Genomic DNA, 26029 nt, shown 5'->3' on the forward strand with positions numbered 1-26029 from the left:
TGGGCTCCAGCAGAAAGGACACCACTGCCCCAAAGTTGCTGTGTCAGTATAATGGCCCTTTCTCCACCAATGCTAACCAATCCTGCTCTTTAAGTTTAGGTTCTGTAGACTGCCTGGCGCAACTAAATCCAGCCTATAGAAAAGATCACAATATAAAAGCCTTTAAGCTATCCAAATGAAGCTGTCAAGGTTCCTTCCCCACTCTGAACTCTAGGGTACAGATGTGGGGACCTGCATGAAAACCTCCTAAGCTTACTTTTACCAGCTTAGGTTAAAACTTCCCCAAGGTACAAACTATTTTACCTCTTGCCCTTGGACTTCCACTGCCACCACCAAATGTTTAACTGGGTTTACTGGGAAAGCGTTGTTTGGAAACGTCTTTCCCCCTAAAATCCTCACCAAAACTTTGCACCCCCCTGCCTGGGGAAGGCTTGATAAAAATCCTCACCAATGTGCACAGGTGACCACACACCCAAACCCTTGGATCTTAAGAACAATGAAAAAAACATTCAATTTCTTACAAGAAGAAATTTTAATATAAGAAAAGGTAAAAAGAATCACCTCTGTAAAATCAGGATGGTAAATACCTTACAGGGTAATTAGATTCAAAACAGAGAACCCCTCTAGGCAAAACCTTAAGTTACAAAAAAGACAGGAATATCCATTCTATTCAGCACAGCTTAATTTTCTCAGCCATTTAAAGAAATCATAATCTAACACATATCTAGCTAGATTACTACTAGCTTCTAAGACTCCATTCCTGTTCTGTCCCCGGCAAAAGCATCACACAGACAGAGAGAGAGGCTTTGTTTTTCCCTCCCCCCCAGCTTTTGAAAGTATCTTGTCTCCTCATTGGTCATTTTGGTCAGGTGCCAGTGAGGTTATCCTAGCTTCTTAACCCTTTACAGGTGAAAGGATTTTTCCTCTGGCCAGGAGGGATTTTAAAGGTGTTTACCCTTCCCTTTATTTTTATGACAGAAGCACAGTGGAAGCCATGGTCTCTTAGCCTGATACATCTCCCTGGAGCCTCCCAGTGAGGGAGGTGCCAGTCTATGACAAACCAAACAATTGTCAAATCTGATATCCAGTTGTGGCACATGTAACTTGCAGCCTTAGCAGTACAAGAATATAAGCCCAGACATTACGTATCTGAAACCAGCTAGGAGCGAGCTGACGCAAGAAGTCTCTTATCACAAATCAAGTTACAATTGCCAATGCATGCTCTATTATCAATTGTAGCTTGATGTGTGATAAGAGACTTTCCAGGCATTCACATGTTTCACCATACCAGAGTCTCAAACTAAGAGAAGCACAGCATAGAATCTACCTCTACCAGCTGCCAAATGGCACGTGCCAAAGCACCTTCAAAGAGAAAGATAAAAGGCTCACTCAGGCATCAAACCTACAGGCATAGGAAACAAAAGCCCCACAAACATACAGACCTTCGAGAACAACCTAGATCCACATCCCTGGAATCCTTGAGGGCCAGACCCATTCAAAGCAGTCAGGCTGGGGTGTGGGGGAGCACACATCCCAGCACAGAGACAGAGGCTATAAAAAGATATGCTCCTCCCTGCTAGTTTCTGTCCATCTCTCTGGAAAACTGTCTCTGAAGAAGCCAAGGGGGTTAGTGTCAATTTGTTGAGCCAACCCAGAGCTCCCCTCTGCTTCCCTAATAAAAAGTGGTTTGCTTCCACTTCCTGACTGGGCAGTTAATCCTGCACTTGAAGCTTGGGAAAGGGATGCTGCAAAACGATCAGAGAGAGGAGAACGCAGTTTGCCATGCAGCCAATATTGAACTGTTTACTGTGGAGTCACAGAGATTAAATTGAACTGGCAATTGTTTCCAACATCTAAGCAGACAAAAGACTCCATATACAATCAATGGAGTTTAGTGATGCTGGGGAACGGAAATAGGGGAAGTTTATTCACTGACCTCCCAGAACCTCTGGTACGGTATATGCCATTAGTCTATATAATACACATAGGCCTTGTTAAAATTACACAGATGCCCGGTCTACGCTATATATTTCTGCGGGCATATTGGTCAGGGGCGTCAGTCCTGCATAGCTTATTCACCCAGTGGTAGAATAAGCTATGCCAGCTAAAGTGATTAGTTTTGCCGGTATAAGCTGCATCCACATTCGGAGTGCTTTGCCACCGTAGTATACCAATACAGCTCTATCGGCACAGCGATCCTAGTGCAGCTACCATGAGGTAAGCTCACCAAGGTCAACTCAGGTGGAGATGTTGTGCAAGACTTTATCAAGTTGACTTCACGGTAAAACTAAAGCGCCTTGTGTTCCCTGTGTTTTTATCTTAGGATAGCTCATGCATGTCACCTCAAGGTAAAAAAAAGACACCTTTTTTAGCAGCGAAGAAAAGGCCTTTGTTATAGCCAAGCATCAAACCATGGGAGAGGCTCATATGGAGGGCAGACCCGACATGTGTTAGTTCCAGGAATATACTGCTTAATTAGGACTGAGCCAATGATATGATGGGTGTGGTTAATTAGTACTATCAGTTCAGAATGTCTGCGTATGTAGCCACAGTATATCAATGTACCAAACACTGAAAACAACAATCCCTTTCTGACCCTTTTTTGCCCCAGTACAATTCCTGCCTACTAGTTACACCCCAATCCAAGAAACCACTGGCCCTGGCAGCAAGCTGCTCCTGGACTAAGACTCCTTTACGGTATCCCACCCCCATTCTCTAGTCCAAATGCAGCCAAGTTTCCCAAGCAATTTGGGAACTGCCAGCTGCAGATTTTTGTGTTTAATCAGCTCTTTTCTGTGCTTAGCTGTCACACCTGTCTCCACCTCCCATGACCTGATTAGCTTGTCAATTTCATTTGGAATTGAAAATTCCCATTAACCGCCACTGAACAGGGCCCTCTTGAGGTACACAGGCAGGTGAGGATAGCTTGTCTAGCCACACCTCAGAAGGGAAAGAGATGCTTGAAAGTCAAGCTGTAACCCTAGAAAATCCCCGAGTTGCTCTGTTACTCCTGACTAGCATATCTGGTGCAATTTGTGACACCCACACATCACACTAGGACCACTAAGCAGCAAATCAAACCACCAGGTAAGCTGAGAGGCAGGTTTGATGGCCACCAGAAGAACCACAAAATAAAGAAAAAATAATTATTTAAAAAGACATCTGATCTATCAACTAGTTGACACAAAATCTGTATAGAGCAACTATTCAAATAGTGATTGCACTTCTTCAGAAATGTCCAGGGAGACAGCAGCCCATGCAGGAATGATGAATTCCTTTGTTGTCAGCAGAGTTTGCTGAACAGACACTAATCAGCACTTCCTCACAATTACTGCTAATGCCAGTGTTTCCCAAACTCTGGCATGTGGGCTCCTAGGGGTCTCAATAACCTTCAGCTGGAATGATGCCTCCCTGCCCAGGTAGACAGACATGCACTAGCTCTGCATGAGCAAGTGCTCTAAACGTAGCAGTGTGGATGTTACGACTCAGGCTTACCCCTCCCTCATCGTACCCCCAGTACAAGCCCAAGCAAAACCCTTGGTCCAAACTCAGATGGCTAGCCCATGCCGTTACCTTTGCCATAGCATCAACACTTCTATTTTTAGCATGCTAGCTCAACTTGAACTAGTGTATGCCTATGTACCCAGGCTGGGAGGTATGCTCCCAGCCACAGCGTAGGGGAACCCTAGGAATCTGCAGAGTGCTGAGAGATCACATGTTGTTGACTTTCATTGTCTCCAACTGCTTCTATAAGCATCCAGGCTCTTAAGTGGAAGGAAAAGCCAAAGGTAATTGGAATCCATCAGCCAGCCTAGCTGTCCCCTTGGGGCCCACTGCTACATAGATGGAGGAAGAGAAGGAGCCACTTTCAGGGACTGGAGCCATCAGTGAAACTGCAGCTGCTAGGGACCAGTAGGAGATAGGAACAAGGGTGGTATGCCCAAGGGAGAAGAGAACCAAGCATCAGGAAAAGGTACCAGAGAGCAGAGAATCATGGGCAAGAGAGAGGAAAAGTTGAGTCAGGCTAACCAGGCTGATTGATTTTAACAAAAATCGGGAAAAAGACTTATCGCACTAACGACACCAAAAATACACTAAAAATTTCCCTAATGTCACTTCACTATGGAAGCACTGCCATGGGCATATTAAGTGATCAGGAATGGGAGGAGAGGTGGTCCCCTCAACTGTGAATGGAAAGAAGATCATCCAAGAGACATCTACTGAGATGTCCTCCAGCCTACTAAATAAGTTTGAGAACCCTTGGCTTATACAATTGTAAGTCCAAATCCCAAAGTCCACTCAGTAAAGACTGCAGATTGTGGCCTTAGAGAACTGTTGCTGTCCAATCAATGAGCTCACTTGCTAACAAAAGCTTTCTTCCCCTCTATCAACCACCAGATGTCTGAACTGAACATGCCGTGGTAGAGAATTAAGGTGAAGAATGTTTGCAGAATGATCCTTACATACAATTTTAAAAAGTGGTGTCAAGAGGTAAAATGAAATGGGAGTAATAAGAAAATCTGTCTCTTTTAAACAGGTGCAAAGATGCTGAGTGCACATAGATTAGCAGCTGTTTTCACTGGATGAATTTTAAGTTCTGGAAAGGTTCCCATTTAGCTAACAGGCCAGGACACAAGTGTGGCAGTTTAAAAAAAATAAATCCCAAAATACTGCACTTTGATAAAGAACCTGTTATCAGTGTGCCTATTCCTGTCAGACACCAACGTCAAGGGAATGACTGTAATAAAGGGAAATTGCCTTTTACAAATATATATTTAATAGTTTGTAATGTTCAGCCCACACAGCCACCTCAATTTGTGAGAGAAAACTGCTTAGTGAATTGGGTTCTGCTGGAAGTGTCATTTCAAAATAAATTACTTGTATGTATGAAAATCAGTGTCTGTTGATGCCACATATGAAATATATATGAACTCAGGTATTAATAGCGCAGCGCACCTTTCATAAGCAAGCAAGTTAGGGCGCCCTCCAGAGTCAATGTATCCTCAGAGCTGCAAAGTTTCCTCTGATTTTTCCACAGGGAGAATGAAAACCAGCCAAACTCCAGCATCAGCCCTCCCCATCAATTACATGATGCAACCCTGTTGTATTTATTAAAAACTAATCTTTCTGACACTTGGATGCCTTAACTTAGGCCTCTAAAAATCCATATGTTGTCATCAAATTAAAGTGACCTGATTTTCACAGATCATTTGTTTTGGAACCTACCTTTAAGCACCCAAGTGTGAAACCTGAATTTTGAGGGTATGCACATCAACAGTGAACCGTGATTCCAGCAACACTTCCTGTGTCCAATCAGATCAGAACTGGATTCAGTTCCCTGCGCACAGAGACAAACAGAGGTAAGAGTGACTACTCCAGCTCACCAGATTAAATCCAGCATCTTCAAATGTGCTAGACCAGCAGGCACTGGGCTGCTCAATGGGACCAGAATTCAGGTTTATAACACAGTCCATTTCTGGCTGGCAGAAGCTAAGGACACACTTTCTGTCTCACTGATATCACACACTGCTTTCCATTGACACAGTGATGAGGCATTCTCCAGGCATTTAATACAAGTTGTCCAAACAATAAGACAGCTGCCCCTCAAATCCTTGTTGCAATGATGGACAGAAAGTAGTCCAGTTTGGAGCCTGGTCTCGCCATTAGTCCAAGGCAGTGGTCACCAACCGGTCGATTGCGATCGACTGGTCAATCCTGGAGACTCTCCCAGTCGATCACGATCTCCGGCCGCTAAAAGTCCCCGGCACCACGCTGCTCCCGGAAGCGGCCAGCATGTCCCCGTGACCCCGGGGGGGGGGGGGAAGGCAGGCGAGAAGGGGAAGGGAGGCAGAGGTCTCTGCACGCTGCTCCTGCCTACAAGCACCGCCCCCACAGTTCCCATTGGCTGGGAGAACTGTGGATGGAGAACTGTGGCCAATGAGAACTGTGGAGGCGGTGCCTGCAGAGGGGGCAGTGCACGGAGCCACATGCCCTCCCCCAGGGGCACGTTGGCCCCTACCAGGAGCAACATAGAGCCAGAGCAGGCAGGGAGCCTGCCTTAGGCCTTGTCTACACTGCCACTTACAGTGCTGAAACGTTCTTTGCTCAGAGGTGTGAAAAAACAACTCCCTGAGCGATGCAAGTTTCAGCGCTGTAAAGTGGCACTGTAGATAGTGTTACAGCACAGACAGCTGCGTTCCCAGTGCTGGTAGCTATTCCCCATGCGGAGATGGTTTATTACAGCACTGGGAGAGCTCTCCCCCAGTGTTGGAGCTGCAACTACACAGCCATATTAAAGCACTGCCACAGCAGCGTTTTAACTTTGGCTGTGTAGACATACCCTTAGCCTCACTGCACTGCTGCCTGAGGTAAGTGCTGCCTGGTGGGAGCCTGCACCCCAACCCCCAGCTCCGAGTCCCCTCCCAGAGCCAGGCCCCCATACCCCCTCCTGCACCCCAACATTCTGCCCCAGCCCAGAGCCCCCTCCTCCACCCAAAACTCCCTCCAAGAGCTTGCACCCCGCCCTCCTCCTGAATCCCAACCTCCTGCCCCAGACTCAACCCAGAGCCTCCTCCCACACTCCAAACCTGGGCCCAGCCCAGAGCCCGCACCCTGTCCCAAACCGCAACCCCCTGCCCCAGCCTGGTGAAAGCGAGTGAGAGTCGGGGAGAGTGAGTGACAGACAGGGGAGGACAGTGTGACTAGGCCGGGGCCTTGGGGGAAGTGGCGGGGTAGATCCTGGGTTGCACTTAAATTCAAAAAGCAATCTTGTGCGTAACAAGATTGGAGACCACTGGTCCAAGGCATTTGGGCTGTACCTTTTTCCTGGCAAATAACAGAGGCAGTTCAGACCTGTTAGTGGGGCTCCAGGGCTAGACCATACTCGTTCCCCACCCAAACCCAATTTTCTGCCTCCAGCAGTGCAAAAAAAGACTCTAGGACTCCCACCTTGCCTAACCACTGACATTCCAATTTTTAAAGTTTCTTGGAGGCAGCAGTGAGCTCCCTTCCTCTTTGGAGGTCCAACATCCCCGAGGCTTTGCTCCCCAAACAAAACTACCTGCCAAGCTCCTTCTCCATCATGGTCAAGATTAAAAATGAAAGTGGTCAGACTGGCCCTTCAAGATTTCCAGAACAGCTGAGGAAGGAGCACATCCTGATTCAATCACCCAGGATGACCATGGGATACATAAACTAGCAAGAGGACACAAAAAGCTCATGTCCAAAGTGATGCAGATTCTCTTCTGATTAGAGGTCACCTAGCCTCCATCAGGGCACCTCACACAAAAGGGACACTGAACACTAAAGCAGACTGGCAAAGCCATGAACTGACAGGTAACTGAGAATGGTTCCTGAACAAAGAAGTATTCCAGCTGATATCCAAGGGGCCAAACTGCTCCCATGTGGACCCACCTTCATGCTGTCAAAATGCAAAAACTAAGCTCATGTTCACCAGAGCAGACATCACTGGGAACAAATGCTCTGGCTCACAAATGGACACATCTCTTATGTGCCTTCCTTGTCCCCAGGTTGGCTTTTGCATCCCAAACCAGGTTACACAAGTCTGACAATTGGCTACTGAGCAGCAACAGATGAAATATTCTTCCAGTGTAACAGATACTCTCCAAACTCTCTATCCTCTTGAACCTCACAGGATATGGACAAAACTCTTACAAGTGTCAAGACCCAGGAAACCAAACATCCCAGTTCTGCTGGATTTCTTACAGAACAGTTGAGACCTCCCCTCACTACATCTCGCATCTCAGAGCTAAAGTGTCCTGAACACAAGCTGATCCCAGTCTGTAGCAGATATTATGGTTCCCTTGGGTGGTGGCAGGATCTCTGTCCAAACCAACAGTCAGGCCTATCTGCCTGGCCTGGAACCTGCACCAGAGTAACAAGCTCTCACAACCATCCATTCAAACAATGGCATCTAGGTGCCTGTATTTCCAATCCTTGAAGATATAGCTCCCGGTTGCAATCCCACTAGCTAGAAGACAGGTTTCAGAGTAGCAGCCATGTTAGTTTGTATTTGCAAAAAGAAAAGGAGTACTTGTGGCACCTTAGAGACTAACAACACAGCTGTATCCGATGAAGTGAGCTGTAGCACACGAAAGCTTATGCTCAAATAAATTTGTTAGTCTCTAAGGTGCCACAAGTACTCCTTTTCTTTTTACTAGCTAGAAGAGTCTATAAAATATCTGCTCTTAAAAGACCAGAGCCTTACTGGGCATCCCAAGAGCATAAGGTAGTTCTTTTATACTCATTCACTACCCAGGAAAATTCTTCCTTCCACACATGCCAGGAGATCATTCTTCCTGAGTTTTCCCCAAAGCCTAACCAACCAGAAGAAAAACCATGAAACTGTGGGATATTAGATGTGGGAAGACTAGCTAGGGGGATCGAGTGCAAAAGTCTAGACTGATCTCAGAAGGCATAGTGCCTACTCCACATATTCTCCAGCAGCCTTCTGGGCAGAAAGACTGACGGTCACCAGAAGAACTCTGGAAAGTGGCAACCAGGTCACTCATTTTCAAGTCCTTTATTAAAGCACTACAGGCTCAACCTCCTATCCTTCACAGCAGCATCCTTCTGCAGGAAGGTGATCCAAGTGGTAATTCCAACATTAGATTAAGAATAATTAGATTAATTCTAGGGAAGAGAGAATCTTCTTCGGTCTTATTCATCTTTCTCTCTGACTTTTTTTTTTTTTTTTTTAAACTGGTCACTACATATCTTGGACTGGGAAAGAGCTCAGGATTCAGAAGGGAAAGTTTGTTACTTAACCATGATTTCCTTTCTGGGACTGATCTCTCCCCAGATCTCCCCTTCCTGAGGTAAACTCTTCAGATATGTCTCAGAGGACATCTTCCTGGGACCCCGTATATAATTATCCCAGTTGAACAAGTATTGCCTTAAAAAGTTAAAATGTAAGACAAATAGTGTTTAGATACAGCTGTGGAAATAATCATCTGGCATGCTGTCAGAAGAGTCATGGCCAAATCTTGGTGCCCTGTGGACAACCCAGAACTGCCTCTGATACCTCCCAAATGTCACAGATGGGGAAAGATGTCAATCCCAGAAAGTTATTCAAGGAGCAATTTTTCCAGAGTCACCCTTAGAGAAGTTGGAGGAAATGGCTTGTTATGGCAAGCACACCTGGGGATCTTCATTGTTTTCTAGCAAGAAACACGTGACAGTTTTATTGGGGCTAAAGAGCCGTTGACCTCCTGCTCCACACTTCTATTCGTCAATCTTTATGCAGCTAATATTTACAAGAGAGAGAGAACACAGAGGTAACTGTGTACACAGGGCTGCCCATGAGGCCATCCCTTTTTGCAACAATTAAGATTTTCTGCTATAATCAGGAATTAATTTTCCAGACTACTCAGGACTGTTTGCCATCAAATGAACTGGACACATTAGCACAATTTTCACTCTATCCAAGCTGGACCATCCTATATTTCATATTAATAACATAGTTAAAATGTTCAGATCAGAAACATCAGAGGAGACAAATCTATTTTAGTTATGCGAGTGCAACGTAAGTACATAGCTACACAAATGAAAAGGGGAATTTTGTATTTTGGTTTTAACTGAACAAGGACAAGCTATCCCAAATTAACGAAAAGTTTCTGATCTCCAATTTGTATCGTTAACTGATCACTTGAGAAACACAACTCTAACCACAAGTGAACACTACAACATATAAAACATTTTGCCCAGAGACGGGCACAGAAATCACTGTCATCGGTATAAAACCACAAACATTCCTTGACTAGCAGAGTTCATTGTGCACTGCAGAGGCAGCATGCTCAGGCGAGCTGAGAGGAGGAAGACACAGCCTCACCAGCAAACTCTGATTAAGGAACAAGGGTGACAGAGACTGCAAGAACCCTATTTAGGCAGAAGAATGGTGGCTGGAATATGGCACAATGTGTGTGTGAGAGGAAGCTGTGAAGTTGGATCCTTCCTTAGGGTTTCAGCAAGGTGTTACCTGTTCCACCTGCCTTCACCTACCTAACAACAGATTTATGATACTTAGTTTAAGCTTTTCAGAGCATCCCCCTCCTGGTAAAAATTCTCTTGTGAAGAATAGACTGAGCTAACTCCCAAACCTGCTCTTTTCTTTACAGTAATAGAAACAGTATTTTTAATGACTCACTGGAACCAAGTACATTTGACATCAGGAGCGTATTTGTGTATCCTAGCAACTATCTGACAGCAAACATTTTGCAGGCCTTTCCCTTTCTCCAAACACAGCAGTGAGGATAGACTCCAGGGCATTCTCAATAAGACAACTAGTTTCGGCAACTAATTATATATATATATACAAATCACATTCAGCATCATAAAAGATAATCATTGGGAAAATCTACTAGGAGCAGGTTTTACCTACAACTAGCCGACACAATGCTGAATGCAACTTGTCTCTAGCCACAGTGAACACTCAGGTGTAGTCAGCATCACGTCGGCTACCAAGAACACTGAAATCACGTGCAAAGAGGATTATACGTTCTAGTGAATATGATCCCCCTGCTCCTCCCAATTCTTGCACCATCCATGCGTACCTTGCACCTAATTTTATTCAGTGTGTCTGTCAGCCCATGGGGACCCTGCACTCCACATACCCTCATAGGGACCCCACACCGCCAGCCTCCGCACCTCCCATCAATCATTGCACCCCCCACACTGGGACCCCACGCCCCCGGGCTCCAAACACCCCATCCGCCACTGCACCCCCCACACACACTGGGACCCCACGCCCCCGGGCTCCAAACACCCCATCCGCACACCGCCCCCACACACTGGGACCCCACGCCCCCGGGCTCCAAACACCCCATCCGCCACCGCACCCCACACACACACTGGGACCCCACGCCCCCGGGCTCCAAACACCCCATCCGCCACCGCACCCCCACAGGAATCCCATACCCCCACGCCCCACATCCCCCAACCTCCACACCCTCACCAGCCAGGACACCGACCGATGGGGATCCTGTGCCCTACAACCCCCCAGCTTGTGTCCCCCACCCGGCACCGCCCCACGTCCCCCAACTTCCACATACCTCATCCGTCACCGCGCCCTGCACCCACCACGGGGCAGGCGGGGAGGGCCCGAGACGCGGCGCCACCAGCCCCGGGGGCCAAGGGCCGCTGCGCTCTGCTCCGGCGGGAGGCTCCGGCAGCGCCGGGTGCAGGGATCCCCGCCCGCCGCCGCCGCCGAGGCCCCGCCGGCGAGTGACGAGGCCGTCACTAATCGCAGCCCGTAAGCCAATGGCAGGAGGGGGCGGGACCTGCCCCGTTGTCAATTTACATCCAATCCGGGGAGGTTTGCGGAGCAGGAAACCGCGGACCCAGCCGCGGAGCCACCCGGCCCCCGTACGCCCCCGGCCAGCCCTGCCCGCGCGGCTCCTCTCGCCGCTGAGGAGCCCCCCGACCCTGAGACACACCCCCAGGCCTTCCCGGCTTCCGTGCCCGCCACAGGGCGTCTCCCAGCCCCGCTCCCCGGCAGCCCCCACCCCAGCGCCCCGCCCGGCTTCCGTCTGCCCGCCGCCGCCCTGGCAGCCCCCGCTCCCGCTCCCGCTCCCGCTCCTGCGCCAGCTCCGCGCGCCTCGCACTCAGGCCGGCCCCGCCCCGGAGCGGAGCGGACACCGGGCCCGGGGCCTGGACTCACCCAGGTGCATCCCCTGTCACGGCGGCAGCATCTCCCCGCCGCGTCCCCCGGCTCCGCAGCCTGCCGCATCCGGGCTCCGCGGGGGCGGGGCCGCCGCTGTGACGCCGGCCGGCCGGCGGGGCGGGGCTTGGGCCGCACATCGCCGCGAGCGGCAGGGGGGCGGAGCTATGGCGGCGGCGGCGGCGGCGACACGGGGGCGGGGCTAGGAGCCGGCTTCCCGCCGCCAGACCCTCCCCCGCTCCACCCGCCCCTGGGGGCGGGGCGCTGGCCTGGCCTGGCTCCGCCCCTCGAGGCTCGGCGCCGGGGCGGGGTCTGGAGCCCGCCTGGGCTCGCCCGTTGCGGGCCGGGGGCCTTTGCCGCAAATCGGCCCGGGTGGGGCCGGCGGGGTAACGGGGTGCTGGGCCTGCCTGGTAATGCGGCTCAGGCCCTGATGCCAGGGCCCCCGGCTGGCCCGATGGGGAAACCGCTGGGCCCCGTCCCTGCCGGGCGTAAGGGGGCGGGGTGCCAAGGGGGCAACGTGTGGGCAGGTCCCCCTGGGACGGGGGTAGCTTTGAGCTGGCCCGGGCTTTGTGAGAGCCCCATTGGGGCCTGGCGGGGCCGCAGCTCGCTACGCCTGGGCCTCGGTCCCCCCTGGCACGCCCGGGCGCCGCAGGGATGATCCAGACGCACGGTGGCAATGATTCCCCGGGCCTTGTCTTGGAAGGTCAGGACGTGCAGAAACGAGCTGTGCTTGCAGGGGGGGGGGGGGGGTCGAGGAAAGCAGGGTGATTGCCTGGCACCAGAGTACAGCACCTGGGTGGCCCTGCTCCTGGGCCCCAGGGGACTGGGTTCAGATCCCCCTTCATGCTTCCCATAGCAAAGCAGCGGGGCCGTGACTGAGCAAACGGAGCAGCTCTGTGCTCAGCGCTAGCTCACATGCAGCCCAGGATGGCAGAGAAAGAAAGTTGGCTGGGCCGCTAATGAAGGGGGTACGCCCTGCGGCGCGAAAGAGCCAGGCTGTTTTACCTTCCCAGACATACTGCCCTGCTGTGAGGGCAGCACGGCGTGTTATCTCAAGAGCTGATCGAACAAATGGGATAGAAAATGGCTTTTTGTCAAACAAAGGCTTTTGTAAAAAAGAAAAGGAGGGCTTGTGGCACCTTAGAGACTAACAAATTTATTAGAGCATAAGCTGTCGTGAGCGACAGCTCACTTCATCGGATGCAACAAAGGCTTTTGTAGAAGTCACTTTCAGTTATTTTCCCCTTTTTTGATGGAAAAAACCTGAAACCAAACATTGGTTAAAATTTTTGGTAATTTTTTAAAACAAAACCCAAAAAATGCTAACCAAAACTGCCTTGTGTCAACCTTCTCATTCTCTCCCCCCACCCTTTTAAAAAAAAAGGAATTTTTAAACTAACAAAAAATATTTTTAGTTTTCCTGTGAAGAAAAATTGGCATTTTTGGTAAATCCCCATGGAGGACTAACCACGTGAGAACTCCAGCAACAATCATCAGTGCTCAGAAAGACAGCAGTTCTGTGCCATTCCCTGGTAACTCTGTCCTCAACTTTAGTGACATGCTTCATTCTCCTCTTGCTCTTGCATTGTTTAAGATGCATATTTTTATGGTGCATTTGGAGGGAAACAATGGATTTATGAGAGCAAAAAGTCACAACTGTGACCCTCATCCCCACCGTCATCCTGCTCTTCAGCTGGGATTTCATGAGCGGGATCCCTTGCATTTCTCCTCCTGTCCGTCCCCCCCCCCCCCCACACCGAAGTTGTAAATTGTAGATTTGTGATAAGGGACTTCTTGCATCAGCTTGCTCCTAGCTGTGTTCCCATCATTGGATACCCTACTGTTCTGACCACCTAGTATCATGTCTCCAGCTGCCATCCTACTGGTGTGTGAGTGAGATGCCCCAACCACCCTGTGAAAGCAACAGCAGGCGGTGAAAGGGGCCACGTCTAGGGTAGCAGAAAAGAGCTTGCTGGCCTATAGAACTACAGAGTAAATGAGATAGTAACAAAGCTATAAGGGGGTCTGCAATTGGGCCAAATGCAGCATTGTGCCCAGTGTTGGATCAGTGGCCAGTCTGGATCCTATTGACTCAGTAAATGTAACCAAAAAGGAACTAAAAAGAAAAGGAGTACTTGTGGCACCTTAGAGACTAAAAAATTTATTAGAGCATAAGCTTTCGTGAGCTACAGCAAGCTAACACGGCTGCTACTCTGAAACCAAAAAGGTTTACTCTGAAACCACCATGTTGCGTTTCTCAGAGGCCAAGATTCAGTCACTCTATATGAAAGGGGAAGTGGGGGACTGGAAATGTGGTTAAGTCAGGAAACAGCAGCTGACAGTCGCCTGTGTGTTTCAGGTCTTCCCCACTGTTTCAGTTGAAACCCTGTGATGTTCACATTGCGCATCTTGGGTTTTTGTCACTAGGAAAGTTAGTGTCTGGTCAATATCTGAAAGTTCAGATGCTTGGTCTGGGGAAAGCCAGTGAAGACAGAGGAGGGTAGGAGGAGTGAGGCACTCAGATATCTTGGTAATGAGCCTGGTATAAGAATTTAGCCAGCAGATTACATAGACAAGCCAGATCCCTGTTTTGTTGGATTGTCCCAGCATCTCTGCCAGTTATACTGGAACTGCTGATTGGGTCCTATCTCAATAGTTCAGCTGCCCTTGCTCCTTGCATGCTCTGGGATTCAAACTTTACTTTTGGACACAGCATAGAGAAGCTTCAGGACCCCGAAAGAGATGGCTGGCCCCCAAAGTCATGATAAAATAAGGGAATGAGCCCTGGAGGCTTCCGTGGGGAGGAAGTGTTGAAGCAAAGCAGAAAAATTCAGTTGACATCATGACAAAATGGGCATTTCCTGCAAGTGAGGTACTGAGACTCACTGTGACACGTGTGGAATCTCCTATATCAAGACTAGAAAATCCAGCTAATGCTACAATAAATCAGCCTGCTCCAGCTGGGAAATGTTCACTCTTTTAGTCATGCATCCTGTTCTTAGTAAGAGTGGAGTGAGGTCACCAGCAAATCCCAGCCCCAGTATCACTCCCCGAACCTCCCAAGTTTTCTGAGCTGCCAAATCTGCCTGCCTTTCCACCAGCCCACTAGCTGCCAGCCCTCTCCCAGTGCTTTTCTTTATGCACTTGTTTTGGCATCATCAAATTGCACAATAGGTAATCTCTGTAACTGCTTTGTCTTGCCATCACCCTCATTCTCCTTCCCCTTCCCACCTACTGTCACACTCATGGTGTCTTGTTTCAAATTAGACTGTAGGCCAGTGTTTCCCAAAGGGTGGGTCCCAGGAAGGTCACTATATCCAGGGCCTGATTAAACCATCCCTGTGCCCTGCCTTAGGCAAACATTCACTTCTCCCGGCCCCGGTGTGGAGGGAGGGTGGCGGGGAGCAAATTGAAGAGCAAGTCTGTCCTGCATTCACCCTGCGTTGGCACCTCCTAATACAAGACCTAGAATAGGGGAGCCAGGCCCGGCCCCACAGGACTGGAGCTGCTGCTGTGGGGTGATCTCTGCAATCCACAAAGCTGCTAGGCCCTCAGGCTCCTTTTCCAATGCACAGGGAGAGATAGGCATCTAAGAATGGGATCCACAAAAGCCAGTACACTAGGTAGGGAGATACCTCAGCCAATCAGCGGGGGATGCCAATAACAGGGGTTTGTGCTAAACTGGGCTCTCCCCTGGAGTTTGGAACCTAGGTTGAGCTGTAGGTAGGTGCCCGTTGTGACAGGTTCCTCCTGGGATGCCACCTGGAACTGGGGTACCACTGAGCCCTCTGACCCACCAGGGCTCCCTCTCACATTGTGCTGCTCTCACAAGCTACAGACCTGCTCCAGTTCCTAACTCCCTCCAGTATTCTCACAGGTAGGGACACACCCAGCTGCAGTTACATGCAGGCTCTCTGACCAGCCACTGCATGAACCAACAATAGAGAGGCTACAGCCAAAATAACCGCCAGCTTCCCAGCCTAGGATTTCCCCTCTCCCCCCCGGAGTATAAACCCAAAATTATACTGTCTTGCATTGCACAGGGAACTGTACAACATAAGCTCATAGAGTTCGCCCCTCCCTCAATGTGGAGAGGAAATGCAACAGCCCCCTGAGCTAAGATTCCCAAACACCTTGCTCCAAACTTACTGGTTTAGATTAAAACATACAATAAGTTTATTAATTACAGAAAGATAGATTTTAAGTCATTATAAGTGATAACAAACAAATCAAAGCAGATCACCTAGTAAATAAAAAAAACACAAATTCAGCCTAAGATACTAGAAAGATAGGATATGAATTAGCAAATTCTCACCCTGGCTGATGATATAAGCAGGCTGCAGATTATTAAGGCACAAGCTACACTTGCTTTGCAGCTTGGAATCCCCAGGTTTTCTTACACAGGCTAGAAATCTCTTTAGCCTGAGTCCAGCACTCCCCCCAGTTCAGCCTTTGTTCCTCAGGTGTTTTCAGAAGTCCTCTTGTGTGGGGAGTGAAGAACAATGAATGATGTCACTCCCAGCCTTATGTAGCTTTCTCATATGGTGGGAATCCTTTGTCCCAAACTCAGTTTGTGGAAAAACACTGACATCCCAAGATGGAGTCCTGAGTCATGTGGTCTGGTTTCTTCATTGTTGTACCAGGAAGGCTAGTTGTGGTGTCATCCAGAGTAAGCACTATTGAACTACAGATACATAGTCAATATTCCTAACTTTAGATACAAAAATGATACATGCACAAAAATAGGATAATCATATTCAGCAAATCATAACTTTTCCAATGACACATCACATGACCCATCTTGTACCAAATCCATCACAATTATGCAATAATCGTATCATAATAATATCACTGTTAAGAATATGGGGTGCAGTGTCACACCTATATCTGCTAGCGATCCACTATCAGGAACCCCTATCTTGGAGTCAGGCGGCTGCCTTACTCCTCACGTAGCAGTGGGGAGAAGGTGGACCCCACTGTGTAACATTTAGCCCAGTGGTTTTAGCATTCACCTGGAATGTGGAAGACCTGGTTTGAATTCCTCCTGCTGCCTGATGGAGGGCAAATATTTGAATTCGGGTCTCCCACCTCTCAGGAAAGTGCTCTAACCACTAAAAAGTCATGAGAGCAGAGGGACTAGATCCTGGGTGTGCAAGGAGAGACTGAGGGAACCCTACTCCCCCATCAGAACATCCCACAGCTCAGTAGCTAGAGCACTCCCTTGAGAGATGTAGGAGATGAGACCCCTTTTCAAATCCTTCCTCCCCATGAGGCGGAGGGGGGAATTGAACCAGGGTCTCCCCCAGCCCCATGGGTGCTCTGACCAGTGGCTAACAGTTATAAGGTAGATGCTGTTCCCCTTCCACCGGCCAGATTTTGACGGGGACTCAAGCCAGGAGGTGGCCTCTAAACACCGCTCCCAGACCAGGGCCTATAGGCAAGTGAGATGCTCCTCTACTTGTCTTCCCCCAGCTTGTGGATGGCTCTGGGGCTTAGGCAGGAGATAGGCATCCAGATGCCTAAAGGGAGGCAGCAGCGCACCTGCCCAGAGGTAGGGGCCAAGTTTGGGTACCTACAGGATTACGTGGCAGCCAGTGTGGGGTTCTGTGAGTCGCAGTGGTGCCTAAAACTATGACTTAGACACATACGTGGATCTGGGCCTATGTGATTTGTGACAGGGTGGCCGGTAATAGGAGGGGCTGGACACAATGACTCAGGACTCTGCTAGTCCTATTGCCCTAGGTCTTACCCAAGCTCATGCAGGGTAGGGCCAGGAATTGAACCTGGTGTGATCAGTCCCAGGCAAGTGCTCCAGCCACTGGCCCATCCATCTTCTTGGTCCTTCCATCCCTGTCCCTGCTCCCCACACCACCATGAGAAATATGCACAGACAATGTAGCTGCTTTGCCTATCCCATCAAAGCCCTGTTAGAGTGGAACAAGTGACCACTGGGAGAGATTGTGAGAAGCTCTGTGCTTCAGGTGACTTGCTGATCAAGCCAGTCTCTGGGAAGGTTTGAGCCTCAGAGACAAACCTTTCATCAGTCACTGTCACTCATCCGATGAAGTGAGCTGTAGCTCACGAAAGCTTATGCTCTAATAAATTTGTTAGTCTCTAAGGTGCCACGGGTACTCCTTTTCTTTTTGCGAATACAGACTAACACGGCTGCTACTCTGAAATCTTTGCCTAGTATGTCACAGTCATACTTTACAGCCTCCTTTCAGCTGCATGCGGTGTGATTGATTTGCTTGTGGCCCATCCCAAGTGACCCGGAAGATCACATTTCAAGCTGAAAAGGCTGACATGAAGTTCCTGTCTACATACAAAGGGGCCCATTAAAAATACCCTTAACAGATGAGATCAAATGGTGACCGTGGCCTGAAATCCCTGGGTACAGAAAGGGCAAAGATGCAGTCCTTGTTCTCCTGCAGTAGTGACAGATGCCTTAGGACAGGGAGATGCCCAATCTTTACCCAACTGAGGGCTGTGTGGCAACTTGTCACTGGCCCAAAGTCATTCTTAATTTGCATAAAAGGGAACAAATTAGAGCTGCCCTCCTCTTTAATGAATACAAAGAGTGGCCAGCAGACACTGCAGGTTCCAGCAGGCAATGCTCAATGGATCCAAATGGGCCAATATTCTCCCTATGTGTCACCTTAGGTCACATTGTAGAATTGTATGAGCTGCACCCAGGGGCCACATTTTGTTCGCTTCTGTTCTGAGAGAAGCCAGAGTGTGCTGGGGTCAAAGAGACACAGAATCAGTCAGCCTGGAGCTTACCGACAAGTGCTACATGTACCACGGCAGCTCCAGAACCAAGCTCTAGCTCAGCAGAGACAAAGCACCAAATGGATATGAAAAGTGAACTCTCCTTTCTCCCTAGAGTGATCTCTCTGATTTGGGGCAGGGCAGGATGGGGTATGGGAACTTGGCACTATTCCTGCCCATGCTAAACCATTCCTATGCTATAGTGTCTCCAGGGCTGACAGCTCAACACTCTTCACCAGCGACAAATACTTAACACAGAGTAAAATACAACATTCATGCTTCTCTGAGGGGAAAGCCCCAAATGTCCCCTATGTTAGACTCTATCTACACAGTAGGGTCCATATAACAAGCCCTGGAAACAAAAAGAAGGTTAATGGTGATGATCTGGATTATTATATAGTGCCAAGGATATAAAGAATGCTCTACAGCAGTAAACTTCACCTCTAACAAGGTCCCTGTCCAGATAATCTTAAACTAGATCAATATATTTGAAAGCCATAAGGGACTATTATGATAACCTAACAAGCCAGAAAATGACACCCAATAACTTCTGCATCAAGCTTATAACTTCTGGCTGAACCACCAGCAGATCTTTTAGAAAAAATATCCCATTTTGATTTAAAGATGTCAAGTGATGGAGAAACCACCACATTCCTTGGAAGGTTGTTCCAATGGTTAATTATCCTCACTGTGTGGTGGGGTTTTTTGTTTGTTTGTTTTGTTCTAATTGTGCCTTATTTCCAGTTTGAATTGGACTATCTTCAGCTTCCAGCCGCTGGATCTTGTTATGCTTTTGACTGGTGCATCAAAAAGGTCTCTGCTATCAGAAATCTTCTCCCCAAGTAAGTACTTACAGACTGTGATCAAATCCATCTCGTAACCTTCTCTTTGGTAAGTAAACTAGATTGAACTTCTTAAATTTCTCACTGTAAGGCAGGTTTCCCAGACCTTGAATTGTTCGTGTGACTCTCTGCTGAACACTTTCCAGGTGAGAGCCTGGCTCTGCAGTCCTTATTCATACAAAACTCCCAGTATAAAGTCAATGGGCGCAATGCTGCTCTCAGTGTAGTCAGTGGGAACTTGCTTTGGCTGAAGGATTGCAGGATCTGGCCCAAGAGTTCTATCTGGCTTAGATCACAGCGTATTTCAATGATAAGGCACTTTTGCACTGTATAAACCAATAGGGAGCTGCAGAAGTTGAAATTTCAATTTATTCTGACCACTCCAATTGTGTGCAAAACTGTTCTAAGACCTATCCAGGGATGGCCACAGGGGGAGCGGCAAACTGCCACAGTTGAAGTCAGTGGAGGTGCCTGAGCTACCTTAAGAGAGGGCTGCTGGCAGAGTGTTTTCTGATTGAGCCCAGCAACTTTGGATTTCACTCCATCCCTTGGTCTGTACTGACCTGAGTTTGCAAACCCTCAGGGTCCCTGCACTCCCTGAATCATGAGGCAGGGGAAGATGTGTGAGGCTGGGCAGTGGGAGGTGGCTGCAGTGGGGGGTGGGGGGGTTCTTGCTGGAGGGCTTGAATTGTTTAATATCTTTGCTATGACTGCAATATTATGAGCTAGAAGTAACTAAGGGAGGCTGTTTATTTAATATGCGCACAGTACCTCCCCGAAGAATGTCAAGGGCACCTCTAGCTTGGCATGGGCTTCCTTACTGCATTGGAAATCTAAAGCAGTAAGATAAATGAATAATTCACCCAGGTCTGAGCGGGGGGGCTGTGCACTGTCTGGGCTCTGAGTGCAATCCCAAACACACTTGTTGCAGGATTTGTCTAATACATTTGATTACATTGTCGTGCTACAGACCCCTGAGACACAAGGAGGAAGAACGTAGAGCCATTGACAGAAGAAAATCACATTTGCAGGCTACTGTCATTGCACAGAATGGCTGAATAGTCTATTTCAGCATAGCAGAGCACATGTGAATGTTATTCCTATTGTGACCTATCCTGAACTGCACTCTTTGCAATACAGGTCCCACTAAGGAGGGAGGCGAGGACAAAGGAATGAAATACGAAGCTCCTCAGTTTATGCCAATATGCTTTTATGAGCATCAGCCTGTGGCTCCATTCTCAGCTCTGCCAGCTCACAGATTTTGGATAAGTTGCAGCCCTTCAATGTGCCTCAGTTTCCCCATTTGTACAACAGGAATATTAACATTTGGCCACCTTTGTAAAGTGCTTTGGGAACTAGCGGGGAAAGGGCTATAGACGCACAGAGTATTCTTACCATAGAAGTGTCATGTAGTAGTATTAAACGACCCTTTAAGCTCTCTGCACATGGAACTCCTATTGATTTCAAAGGGAGGGGCTTGCAAGACTGAGCCTGTATAGTTTTGTAACTCCAAATTTGATTTAAGAGAGGAAGCTCAAAACATGGGGCAGCTCAGAATATTTTTCTTTTCCAATGTTTGGATTTCTTTTAAATTTAATCCTAGCTCTGAGTTTCCCATGTTTAGAATGGATCACTACAAGATTTTTGTACTCTCAAATCCCTGATAAATACTCCTAATCTGAATTCCAGCTTGACCAAATTGTCTGGGAATGCCGTGTCTAGTAGAAATGTGGCTCTGAAGGATGACTTTGACATAACATCAAAAGGATGAGAGTGACTGATGCCATGTCAGTCTCACTGGGGCAGAAACCCTTCCAGCAACTGACACATCAAAACATCTTCTTACTTGTCCTGACCCACAGGAATTTGAGTCTGCTAACAAAGAGGCATTGTTGGGATCCATGTTTCCCAAGATGTCTGGCTTGCCTGCCTGGTTAACATTGATTTTAAGTAAATGTTTGCTTTGAGGTATGTTTTGCCTGCGCCCTGTTGTAATCTGGAGTCGTTCCCATGCATTCTGCAAGGGGCACTGAGATCTCAGCCTCACAAAGGAGCAGTCACTTAGCATTAGCTCCTGCACAATGCAGCTGTGCCTCCCTCTTGGCCATGGCAGATTTGTGTTTCCCCAGCAAAACTCGTCCATTGAAAACCCAGAGAAAAAAAGAGCTTAAATGTATTCTCCTGAGAGAGGGTCTCACGGGGGGGGGGAAAGCACTCAAGGGGCTGGGGACAAAGACGTGGAGGTGTCTCAGAAGAGAGATCTCATGGAGGGGGGGATGTCTTACCAATGGGGGTCCCAGGATGGAGGCTTAGACAGAAGTCTCACAGAGAGGGGAGTGCATGTGATGGGGGGCTAGGATTATCTGGGTGAGGGTGAGTGTCTCATGGAGGCGGATCCTGGGTGGTGGAATCTGTGGGGCTCAGGAGGGACACGCTTCTCATTGAGGGACGGCAGGAGTGGGCTATCCAGGTGACTGAAGGGGTTGTGGGGGGGAAAACCTTGGTCCGTAATGGATGGGACTGTTCTTGGGGGATTTGTCTGAGGCACTGCTGATGGCCCCCTCACTCCTATGGCCAGCACTAGGCGCCAGGGAAAGGGGCTGTGTGGTTGGGGATTTTTAATGGACAGTCTGTAAATAATTAAATGAAACTGCAAACTGTGTCTCCACTGAACTGGGGCCTCAGCTTCTGGCCTTCCACTCTGCCGGGAACTGGAGAGGGGGACAGAAGCTTTGACTGGGATTAGCACAGCTTTGGGGAATAATAAAGGGCAGACGGGATCCCCAGCACCCTGCTCTTCCTCTCAGGTGTGTGGGGACCTTGGTCACACACACAGCTCCGAGGAGGGGCTGGGCACCAGGGGCTCAGCCCCAAACCCTGAGAACAACAGGCATGAGAGTGTGTGTGGGGAGCGGATGAAAGGGGAGACAGGGAAGAGCTAGCTGGGGGAGGGTTATTGCTCTGCACAAGCATCCCTGTATTGTGGGATGCAGGGCAGCATTTCCCATAGTTCCTTGGCTCTGTGTGGTTGGGAGGCCCCCAACTTCTGCACTGCCACTAATTCCTGACCCAGAGGACAACAGGAGTTTCCATTGCTTCTCTATCCACATGCTGAACTGACTCCCCCAGCTGGGCATTTCCACTCAGTAGCAGGTGGTCTGATCCATGAGCCACACACAGTTCAATGGGATTCGAACTGCTGGGCAGACTGGGGAAACATAACCCAAAGCACAGCCACTCTGTGAGGAGGAGGAGGCTGCGGGGAGGCAGAGATGCTAAGAGAGACCTTGGCAGAGACAGTGGATACGGGGCGCATGCTCAGGGGCATTCCGTGACACAACGTGAGCCTTAGCACGCAAAGCGCTGAGCACCCGCAAATCCCAGTGAGCTCAGCACCTCACAGGATCGGGGCCCTGGTGCAGGGAGGCAACGGTCTTTCCATATATGGCCCTGGTGCAGCCACCCCTGGGACATTCGTCCATTTCTGAGCATCTCATCACCAGAGAGATATTGGCAAACTGGGAAAGAGCGACGAGGGTGTGGGGAGTGATGTATGAGGAGAGACAGAAAGAGTTAAATGTGTATCACCCGGCTAACTACAGCCTGCCTGTGCAGGGAGGTGATAACTGACTGCAAACTCTTCCAGCCTGGAGAAGGGCCAGGGAGAGTGTGTCTACACTGCAATTGGGACAGCACAGACAGGCATTCCGGGGCTAGCTTTGCTCAAGGCAGCTTGTTAACAATAGGCCAGTATAGCTGCAACAGCATAGGCTAGGCACACAAGTGCGTAGCTCGGGCCCTGGGCGGGATTGAACTCGGGCAGCTAGCCCGTGCTGCCACCTGCGCTGCTGCAGCTACTTTAGCGTGAGAGCTCGCTCAAAGCTAGCCCCTAGTGTGTCTACACAGGCTGCAATCACTCCTCCAAACAGAGGCTTAGTGTGGCGCAAATGGGTGCAACGGGGAAGAATGGGATGCAGAGAACCAGGGATATTGGCTGAAGCCAAGGAAAACCTTTCTGACAGTGAGATGGCTTTGGAGGTGGGACAGTGTCTCCAGGGGAGCGCTGGCAGCTTGATCCTGGCTGGAGAATTAACAGCAGAGGGAACAATCCTGCCCTGGGTGGGAGACTCACATTTTATGGTGACTCCGATCTCCTGAATGACCCATCTCTAATTCTAGGGCACTCTGGCTCTATCTGCTCTATCGGCAATGTTTCTTTGGCAGGGGGAATGAATGATGCCATCCTGTATTTAAGCTCCTGTGCCATCTGTAAAAACCAGGAAAGAGCTATTTTCTATCCCCATGGAGAGCATGATTAGTGATGCTGGAATGAGAGGGTTTCCACATGCTGATGTGTGTCACTTCACACATGCATGTCACACAGCACACTTACTGCATGCTCGTTCAGGAGGGAGGAACCGGGAATTAACTTGTCTCTCTCTTGCAGCGTGGCCGCAGGCTCCGGTTGTCTCATTTGGTTTGTGTGCACAGAAAAGAAAACTAATAGAGCTGCGCGCAGGGCACTGAGGAGCCAGGAGTCCCTAGGGACTGCCTGGGAGCCTGCCATCTGTCCCTGGGGGAGGCACTTCCTAGCAGGCACCTTGATTAGGCTGTGGAACAATGACAGGAGGATTGTGGGGTCTGCAAAATGGACTGGGAGTGCCCAGTGTATGGCTCAAGCTCTTGCCCCATCTCTGAAACCAGGCAGCGTGGAGGCTGGGACAGGGGAGGATCAATGGGGGAGCACACAGGCAAGCTTGGAGCAGCATGGCTGGGCCCCAAGAGACAAACACAGGATCAGGAGGGCTGCGTGGCTCAGGCCCGGTTGCTGCAAGCCCAGGGTGCATGCCGATTCTACATCCCCAGACCTCCCGCCACCTTCCTCCCAAGAATCAGACCCCCACCACCAGTCCCAACCAGTCCCTTTCCCAATACACCCACAGTAGGTCTTCTCCTGAATGCAGACTCTCACCCCAGACACAGAACAGCCTCCTTGCCACTGTAGATCCACTCCCTTGCACTCCTTCAGCTGGTCCACTCCCCAGCCCAGAGCCTGCCACTCACAACCAGCCTCCTCCTCTGAGCAGAATCCTCAACCCTCTTCCCACTGGGAAGGGGAGCTGGGCTATTGCTTCATCCCGTTATAGAGAAAAGATGCAGCCATGAAACTCTGGATCAGAACTCCCCGAAGCTGGAAGCTTGGAGCCAGGGTATAGGGCTTATTTTTCTGTCTCCTCCCTGAGCTGCAGTGAGCAGGGCTCGCTATGGCGTTTCTAACGTTTACCCTGTCTACGTAGCATCTTCACTGACCCTGGCTAATACAGAGTTTCCATGTTAGACTGTTCCAATAAAATACACCAAACTCTTCAGCGCCCAAAGACTGGAGGTAGGGGTGCCAATCCTCCAGGATTGTCCTGGAGTCTCCAGGAGTTAAAAAATAATCTTTAATGAAAGATTATGTCATGGGATGAAACCTCCAGGAGTATGTCCAACCAAAGTCGCTACCCTAACTGTAGGAGGCTGAAGGTGGTAGCACAAGCTGCTCACCAACACCAGCCCTAAGATCAAGCTACCTGCTTTTATAAAGAACAAGCCAGTGCTGGGCAAAGAACAGCCCCTGGGACATTAATGAAGGGCAAAAAATTCTGCAATGTACCCAATGGAGTGCCTTCTGTGGAGACTACATGTCCCATCATGCCCTTCTCCATCAATGACCACTCCTTTCTGAGATGTTACCACAGGTAGCCCTGGGGTATTACAGATAAGGTGGCTGCAAACTGCTCCAGTTACCACAGACCTGAGTTGCCAATGTGGCCAGAGTGGCCACGGGTTGGGCAAGTCTGGGAGCCACTGGCACAGCACTTACATGGATGAAGCTGGCAATAAAGCTGAGCCCAGGAGGATCAGATCTCTCCAGAAGGATTATAGTTCCTCCGTATGGTATGAACCCTCTTGTGCACTGGACACTGGAGCAAGTGGATCACTGAGAGCATCTCTCAAAGCTCAGCAAGCCCCAGAGAGCCCTACTGGGCACCACTTCCCAGGAGTTCCTGTTCAAAGGCCTCGTGTCCTGGAGTCCAAAGAAAGCCATTGATATTCTGCCTGCGGCACTTGCTTTTTGAAATGCAAATTTTGTGGGTCTCTGCCAGAGATAAATTACTACAGTGTAGATAAAGAGCCCCTAAAAAGAGCCATCTCTCTGCTACGAGGGGTTTGATGGCCAGGCCCAGAAAGTCGACTTCCAAGCTCCCAGTGTTTGCGGGAGAGCAGAGCTGGTAGTTCCCATCCCCAATCGACTTTCCTACATTAAAGCCCACTTTAAACTAATACAAGGGGAAGGACTGGAGCTGTGACACAAATATTTGCAGAAACAGCAGGTCTCCCCTGCTGCTGAAGGGTAGGGCACATTTGTTTAAAAAACAAGGGGATTTCCTCTTTTTGTACCAGAGCAATGTTACAGGGCTTCATGGAGTGAAAACCCATCCCTAGACATGGGTGACATGCTCCATGTCTTTCACTTACAGAATCTGTCTAGGGGGAAGATTTTGAAAGTCAATGGGATTTAGGTGCCTAACTACCATGTGTGCCTCTGAAAATCAATATCTATCTAATCTGTCTGTCACTCCAATAGATACCACTCTCTCCTTCAATAGATCTAAATTAAAAAACAGGAGGTCCACTGCTTCTCTTAACCTCTGCAGGCACACTAGATAGCAAACTTTGGGGCAGGCCCTATCTGCTG

General features: G+C 49.3%; 1 protein-coding gene and 1 long non-coding RNA gene across 9 annotated transcripts in view; one reads left to right on the forward strand and one right to left on the reverse strand.

Annotated features, from left to right (window-relative positions):
* Nucleotides 1-11849, reverse strand: part of NDEL1 (nudE neurodevelopment protein 1 like 1) — a 47302-nt gene extending 35453 nt beyond the window's left edge. Inside the window, exons 1-2 of one of the 8 annotated variants that reach the window (XM_038371560.2) lie at nucleotides 11678-11782; nucleotides 5227-5338 (exon numbers count right to left, since the gene is read on the reverse strand). Coding sequence is in view for 3 of the 8 variants with exons in the window: in XM_038371559.2 (XP_038227487.1) it covers nucleotides 11678-11746 (69 nt within the window). In the remaining 5 variants the exon portion in view is untranslated. Of the gene's footprint in view, nucleotides 1-5226; nucleotides 5339-11069; nucleotides 11243-11677 lie in introns of those variants that run through there. The other 7 variants (XM_038371561.2, XR_005288825.2, XM_038371559.2 and 4 more) reach the window with 7 other exon arrangements.
* Nucleotides 11850-12230: 381 nt separating this feature from the next.
* Nucleotides 12231-21211, forward strand: LOC119843247. The gene is made up of 3 exons (XR_005288900.2): nucleotides 12231-12380; nucleotides 19190-19287; nucleotides 20428-21211. It is a non-coding gene; the product is annotated as an uncharacterized LOC119843247 (long non-coding RNA).
* The last annotated feature ends 4818 nt before the right edge of the window (nucleotides 21212-26029 follow it).

Source organism: Dermochelys coriacea, chromosome 14 (genome assembly GCF_009764565.3).
Source record: "Dermochelys coriacea isolate rDerCor1 chromosome 14, rDerCor1.pri.v4, whole genome shotgun sequence".
Lineage (NCBI taxonomy): Eukaryota > Metazoa > Chordata > Testudines > Dermochelyidae > Dermochelys > Dermochelys coriacea.